The 7709-nt window shown below is 40.1% G+C and overlaps 1 protein-coding gene across 2 annotated transcripts; it reads right to left on the bottom strand.

The window, feature by feature from the left end:
* Positions 1 to 2620: 2620 nt before the first annotated feature.
* On the bottom strand, positions 2621 to 7685 carry LOC140064654 (cold-inducible RNA-binding protein B-like). 2 transcript variants are annotated; one of them, XR_011847792.1, is made up of 8 exons: positions 7550 to 7685; positions 7054 to 7167; positions 6859 to 6965; positions 6648 to 6768; positions 6394 to 6478; positions 6225 to 6292; positions 3853 to 3936; positions 2621 to 2698 (listed from the first exon to the last, which is right to left on the bottom strand). XR_011847792.1 is itself a non-coding variant. In XM_072111750.1 (7 exons), exons 2-7 carry the CDS (start codon positions 7154 to 7156, stop codon positions 5962 to 5964), a joined length of 498 nt encoding a protein of 165 aa, XP_071967851.1. In that variant the 5' UTR covers positions 7157 to 7167; positions 7550 to 7685; the 3' UTR covers positions 5257 to 5961. The 2 variants fall into 2 exon arrangements, 1 of the variants encoding a protein (XP_071967851.1); XM_072111750.1 differs by lacking the exons at positions 2621 to 2698; positions 3853 to 3936 and adding an exon at positions 5257 to 5975.
* Between the last annotated feature and the right edge of the window lie 24 nt (positions 7686 to 7709).

The raw sequence follows: 7709 nt of genomic DNA, 5'->3' as shown, positions 1-7709 counted from the left end.
GCGCTCATTCCAGCACCAAATCATCTCTTTAACCTTTCTGTATCCATTAGTATTGTTGCATCTTCCTTTAAAGATGAAACTGTCACACATGCTAAAGAAGCCCTCTCTGGACCCATCCACTAGAAAACAATATGTCCACCTAGAACAGTAGTGGCGAACCTATGGCACTGGTGCCAGAGGCGGCGCTCTGAGCCCTCTCTATTGGCACCCGGGCCATCTCCCCAGCATGGAGTTCACCAGACATTACTCTTCCTACAATGATAGGCGAATTTGCCCTCCCCATATGTGGTGGTAACCGGCTGTATGGGCACACGCCAGGGCACCGAAGGGAAGCTACGCCATTCAGAGAAGATTATGCATTGTCACTTTTTATTGGCTATACAATCTTCATTTTTTTTTGGAAATTTGGACATAAAGGCTTATTTTTTTTGTGACACAAGATGCACTTTACAAATTTAGTGGGTTATTAGCTTATTGATGATTTTGTTAACTCTTGAATGTATGGGTAAAAAGAAAACTCAATTTGTTTCCTCTTGTATTTTTGGGAGTGTACACTAAAAATATATTATCTTTATTCTATAGATCACTACAATTACAGTGACACCTCATTTATATGGTTTTACAATTTTACTGTAAAAAAAAAAAAAAAGAGGAAATTGTTTTTGCATCGTCATCTTTTCGGAGATGCAACTTTAAAATTTTATTTGGTTGATGGAGCTGGTTTGGGGCTTATATTTTACGTGTCGAGTTGTTTTCAGTGGTACTATTTTGGCGTACATAATTTTATATCACATATTTTCAGTGTTACAGCTGGGTCCTGCCCGAAGGCAATCTGATTTGTGTTTAATGCCCTTACACGCCCCGTTAATGTGACCGCAGCATGTTAGTTAACCCCTTAAGGACGCAGGGTTTTTTTGCTCATTTCTCGCTCTCCACCTTCAAAAATCCACAACTTTCATTTTTACATGTACAGACCTGTGTGAGGGCTTATTTTGTGTGTAACAAATTTTACTTTCCCGTAATGTTATTTATTTTAACATGCCGTGTACTGCGATTGAAAACAAAATGCACGTGCGTCATTCTTGTGGGCATTTTTTTACAACTTTCACTCTAAAGAACACGCCTACTTTATTATTTGGTTCGGTACAATCGCGGTGATACCAAATTTATATAGGTTTTGTGTTTTAATACATTTTTCAAAAATTAGTGTATACAAAAGAAAAAAATTTGTCATCTTCTGAAGCTAATAACTTTCATACTTTGGCGCACGGAGCTGTGTGAGGTCATTTTTCGAAATGAGCCGATGTTTGCATTGCTACCATTTTGAGGTCTGTGCGACATCTTGATCATTTTTTAATTCCATTTTTTGCAATCTAAAAAGGTGACATTTGGGCGCCATTTCCTGTCTCGTAGGTCACCGCTTTTATATTTTGATAGATCGGGCAGATACCTAATGTGTCTGATTTTTACTGTTTATTATATCAGTTCTAGGGAAAGGGGGGGGTGATTCAAATTTAATATTGTATTAATTTTTTTTCACTATATCTTAGATGGTCAGATCTTTCCTACCATATACTGCAATACTTCTGTATTGCAATATGGCATTTTTTGCAGCTCATTCATTGCAATGAGCCACTGGCTCACTAACAAATCTGCAGAAGCCATTAAGCCTCAGGTCAAACGAAGACCCCGAGGCTACCATGGCAACCGATCGGCGCCCCTGAAGACATTTGGGGGCACGGCCATCATAATAAAGATGGCGGCGCCCGCGCGCTGCCGTCTTTTAAATGCCGCTGGCGACATTGAAAGTGTTAATAGCCGCGATCGGTGCAAGCACCAACTGTGGTTATTAGCGGTGGGGGTTTGCTGCAATATGCAACGATCCCCACCTTTGTATGAAGAGGACTTAGCCCGTGAGCCCTCTTCATACATTCCCTATACCTCTGCGCCAGAGCTTCGGTGCACAGCATTAAGGGGTTAACACCCGCAGCTTCTGGTGCTGGCAAAATGCAGTACTATTACATCAATAGCTGGGAAGGGGTTAACAGTTTCAGCCACCCCCACACTCCAGTCAATTATACCAACCAAGAGGGAAGAGACATGTAAAGTAGTTTTATACAACCTCTAGGATATTCCAAGACAACTCCTTTAAAATTGTTGCACCCAGCTCAATGGGGGAATTATTGTGCACCAACTTTGATAGAGGCCAGATCCCCTTAAACCTCTTGAGGAATCTGTTGATTTATATTGCAAGGATATGTAAAGTTTTCCAACCTACCTTTACAAGGGCCAAGACATCTCACTGCAGCCGTCACCAATGTCCCCCACTGATTTCAACGTCTACAGGTTTAGCAGAGGGGCTTCAAAGAACTATGCTGAGCAAATTTGTTCAGCAGGATGCTAGAGCTCATGCCTGCCTCTCCATAGAGAACATGCCGCCGTATGCAGAGAAAAGGTGCCCCATCTTCACGGAGTGGTAGTGCCTCATGTATGCCACACTGTACCGATCCCATAGAGCGCAGAGTATAGGCCGTGTGTACGTCGGCCATATATATGTGCCCCATACGACAGTGAATGCAGCCCAAGTATTGCAACTTTTTAAAAAGCACAACTGCACAAATTGTAATTTTTAATTTTTATTTTTTAACAAACACCAATCCAAATGCTCCGTTCTCCACTGACAGCCTCAAGACCCCACCTGTGTATAAATAAAAAAAATACATGTTAAAAAAAAAACTTGTAGAATTGAGATTTGGAGACAAGTTACTGCAGTGTGAACTAAAAGCTTGGTTCCATTTTTAGAGTAATCAAATCTCAAAATTTAATCCAACATAGCAATGACCAATGTAACCAGATTTTAGGTCCTGAACACCAAATCTATAAATATAAAAGTATCTTAAGGCTTGTTACTAAATGGGTTGGCTAGCATTATTTAATATGTACCCTGCAAAAATACCAACACTTTAAATGGGTTCACCATTAAAACAAGGAAAACATCAACAGAATAGGCCCCACTTGCCGATTGGGAGTCTCCACGAGTCCCACACAGATCATGGGAACTGGGGTCAGATGTAAGTAGTCGACTGTCCCATTCATTCCTATGGGGCTGACGCAGATTGCCAAGCTTCATATAGATGAATGGGGCAGCTGGAACATGTGCACCTGCTCATCTTTGAGTGACTAGGAGTAGTACTGGGCTACATAAGAAACCTAGTTTAAGTGATCTGTGGGAGTCCCCAACAGAGACCCCCAGCCATTAGCAAGTTAGACCCTATCCTGTGGGATGTTTTACTTTGTGTTAAAGCCTTCAAGGAAGGGGCAGTCATATGGATGCTAGGAGTATTATCTACTGTGCAGAAAGTTACTGTGATCAGAACTGAGCAAAACTGTTAATTGCTTATGGCAACCAGAACAGTTACCTCAGACATCACCATAAATCTACCCCACTTCTAGCTTTTAACTTTTAACATTAGGTGTGGCTGTTAACACTTGTTAAATGTTTGGTTAAAAGCCTAACCAGAGGGCATGCCATCAGTAATACAACCTAGTCAACCCAATAAAGGGGTCTTTTTTGAGTGCTTAATATGCCACTACCAATTCCCACACAATTCCAATATCAATTTATTTAGGGAGGCGATTAGTGCAGATTGTGATTTTTACGGTTTGACACATCAAAGACCCCTAAAAGCCAAGGGCATCCTGATGCTATGGGACAAGGCATTACAATTTACTCTGTACAGAACTGCAGACTATGATGGCGCTATATAAAGCAGAGGCATTTTAAACTGACAATGCACTTAATTTTAAAAGTTTCATTTTACACACATTGCAATAACTATTTTGTACACTGACCTCTCAATGGCAACCACAGATTAGTGTTGTCCGCCCAACTGGTCAAACAAGTTTTGAACCGGCAAAGGTTATCCTCTAATTAATCTGAAAGAAAACATTTCCAGTCAAGACAAGCAATGAGGAAGCTCATTTATCATGTAATTCTATACAATGGCTACATAAGTGCTACCACTATTCACAATGTTAAATCACTGTCACCACAATTCTAGAGATAAGTTTGCAGTGGGTTTACAGAAAAGCTCCAGTTAGGCACCATCAAATTGACTAGACCTGAGAGCTATCCCATTGTATATGCACAACTACCCCATGCAAAAAAAAATTCTGATAATGACTATTAACTTTGCCCATTTGCAAAAAAAAAAAAAAAAAAAAAAAAAAAACCACACCTTAATAGCTGTATTAAAAGTTTGCAAATATCAAAAAACCCACCCTCTAAAGGTTCCGCTGATTTACAAAAAGTAGGACTTGCAATTTGCTGAACATATCACTATTGCATGGGTATGTGATGGTCATTATATTGTCTAATCAGCAAGGATGCAAAGGCAACAAGATGCATGAAACCGTTCACTCAGCTCAGCACTTTAACCAAGAGTTTCAATTTAAGAAATTGCTTCCAGACGGACGAATAGACAAAGGTTTTCTAGCACTGTACATTTCTAGGAAGCTAATGCTAGAGAACCAGTGCTTGAGTCATTTTCAGTGTGAAAGAGCAAACTGTACACTTCATAAGCACGATGAGAGCTTAAGGAAGAGGGATGTGGACATGAGCAAAAGAGTTACCTCAAAATACTGGACTAATTCCGCATATGAACTAGCCAAGAGCAGCTTTCGTCAGGCTTCACAGGATCACAACACTTGACTTCTCCAAGGAAATTGCAGAGTCTGTACTCTAGTAGAGGATTCTCAGAAAGCAACAGCATTGTACCATCTAATATGGTGTGTAGTCTAAATTCCCTGGAACTATGGGGTTAGTACAAACTCAATATTGATCAGTCTAGATTTACCATAAAGCCAATCTTGTGAAATTTTTCCCTACAAAACCAGATAAATTAGGATAAATCTGCAATTCCAATCCCCCCCCCTCCCCCAAAACACAATGTAAATGCATTTCTCTTACTTGTACAGCATTTTTAAGCAATTAAAGCTGCATGGGCTATGCCAATTGCTGGACTAGCTATAAGATTGGCTGACCACCCAACTAATATTTTGATTAGATAACTCATTGTATCCTCAGTAAGAGATATTGCATAATATTATTGCAGTCTGCTTTTAGCTATGCAATGACAGTACATATAGCAATGCTGTACTTTGTTTTGATTATTTGATAAGGTGCCTCTACGAACCCCTTTGTGTGCAAAGCCCAGCCACATCCATGTTGTGCAGAAGGTAAATGTCAGGAGCACGTTTCTTTTCATACGGTCTTTTAATAGGCTTCGTGAAGCCAAACGCAAGTAGAATACAAGAATTGTGTAACCACTTCAATACAATTTCTTCCAGTAAAAAAAGGACAATATAAACAAACAATTTCAAGAACTTGTGACCGTTATTGGAGAGATTGGACAGGAGTTTGCTTTAAGTATATCAAGGAGGTTTAGCCACTATTTACATCGCACCCCGGCTCTGATCTACCTTGTTACACTAAAGGAATTTGTCAAAAGAATGAGGATTTGGGGACATTAACCCCTTCACTATATACAGCAGCAACAGGTCGAGAACCCATGTTGCATTGAGACCAAGTCCTACAGCAAAAAGGCAATAGTTTCCACCAGTGCCACTATAAAAAAAATTCCTGTTGCTGAAGGAGCTGATCAATGCCAATTCACTCCACATAACTCCCAACTAATATGCCTCAAATGAAACAGCTTTGACAGGCTATCATGCCTGCCAACACAGTAACATTAGAAAAAGTGGATAAAAAAATAAGATTAAAATAAAAGCAATTGCCCCATACAGGACAGCTGTTTCACATTAACTAGAGGCAGTCAGAAATATGAAATGTATATAAAAAAAATGAACAGAAGAGGTACTACATATTAACGATTCTGCGAAGCTCCAAAAATCTTTATAAATACAGCCATTGGAAGGACGATCTTGAGTCAGGAAGGTATTTTACTCGTGTGTAGCTGAGAACAAGAAGCAGGCACAGTTGTAAAGCACTTGCATATGGACAGATGGTAGTATAAATGCCCCTATTCTATTTAGTCATTACCCCATATCCCATTCAGGTCTAGACTGCAGCTTTAGGGTTTTTCACTTATTTAAATTTAAGACCAAAACCTTAACATGCATTTAACAAAAATTCCCGTCAGCTATTTAGTAAAAACATGCGCCCCAAGCCCTCCACACCAGATCCCTGTCAGCAATTTACTTACCATAACTGTCATAGCTGTCTCTGTATGAGCCTGAAGATCTATCGCCATAGCTACCTTGACTTCTACCACTGATAATGGTGAAAAAAAAAAAAAAAGTATAGCCTTAGAAACTAAAAAGATATAGCAAGATTGTGACCTGAAACGTAGTAAATACAATAAGCTTCCTAACCTTCCATAGTAGTCACGAGAGCCACCACCATATCCTCCACTCCTGTTGTCGAATCGGCTGCTTCCATAGCCCCTGTCTCCACCTCCTAGTTAGAAAATAAATGCATTATAGAAGCTCTACAATTCAACAAGACTTTAAACTTATGTCTGGTATCAAACAATGAAGACAAATTTACAGAAAATGTTTTAGTGTCACACCTGAATTTTTACATTACAATGCATGGATAGACCAATTAATTCTGCAACCATACATACCACGTCCTCTGCCACCACGGAAGAATCCCCTGCCACCAGAAGAACCTCCTCTGTAACCTCCACGTCTATCCCCAGAGGACTTTCCAGCCTGGTCAACACGGATTTGGCGTCCATCCACAGACTGAAAACAAAGAGGTGCAAGTGGTGTTAGAGAAATTAAAAAAAAAAACCACAAGTTCTAGGAATGTTAAATATAGAACATTGTACATACTTTTCCATTCATTGCTTCCATGGCATCCTTGGCATCATCTGGACTTTCAAAGGTAACAAATCCAAATCCTCTGGATTTCCTTGTTTCCCGGTCCTTCACTACCACCACTGGAAAAGTATGTAATAAAAGCCATTAAAAACCTCACTACAAATGACATATGGTAGCACTTACTGGATAGCAAAAACTATTACACACCTTCACAAATCTGACCATATTTACTGAAAACCTGTTCCAGGTTCTGTTCATCTGTATCAAAGCTCAGACCACCGACAAAAAGCTTTCCTTCATCCTTAGACATGATGTAGTTATCTGTGGAGGAAACAACAAGATCAGACTACGCATTAACAAAGCCAAGATGGCGCCCGACAAGCGACTCGTGGGCGTTCCCTGCAGTCCTGCTGACGCCATCCCCTTCCCACACGAGCAGAGGCAGTCCGCCATTACCAGCGCACCAGCCTAATCCTTTCTATGAGGAGAAATGCACTACTGCAACTAGATACAAACCCGTTTTCAATACGTTACAATTAAAACATTCCTTAGTCTCTTCTCTACAAAACAGCAAGGTCACATCCCACATAAACGAGCATTATAGTATAAAACCCCAACTACATTCATGTACGCAACAGAGCTATCCAGCAACGAACAATAACTATTATGCCATAACTGAAAAGAAAGTAATATAATTCCTCACCTTACTCCTTAGGAGGACGTTAGCACACGAATGACAAAGGACTAAGAATGCCGCAGTGCTCGCGACACGTCCTTATATTGCTTTCATAGCTCCGCCTAGCTTATGTAAATAGCTTACAACGCCTCTGGAATGAACCATATCTTTGCATAAAGAAAGATGA

This window comes from Engystomops pustulosus, chromosome 1, assembly GCF_040894005.1.
Source record: "Engystomops pustulosus chromosome 1, aEngPut4.maternal, whole genome shotgun sequence".
Classification (NCBI taxonomy): domain Eukaryota; kingdom Metazoa; phylum Chordata; class Amphibia; order Anura; family Leptodactylidae; genus Engystomops; species Engystomops pustulosus.
This window is presented reverse-complemented; position numbering and strand designations above follow the sequence as displayed.

Coding starts and splice junctions, on each gene's coding strand:
- LOC140064654 (XM_072111750.1), bottom strand. CDS start 7,156: ATGTCTAAGGATGAAGGAAAGCTTTTTGTCGGTGGTCTGAGCTTTGAT. Junction 6,769..6,858: donor TGGAAGCAATGAATGGAAAA/GTATGTACAATG, acceptor CTTTGTTTTCAG/TCTGTGGATGGACGCCAAAT. Junction 6,293..6,393: donor TCTCGTGACTACTATGGAAG/GTTAGGAAGCTT, acceptor CACCATTATCAG/TGGTAGAAGTCAAGGTAGCT.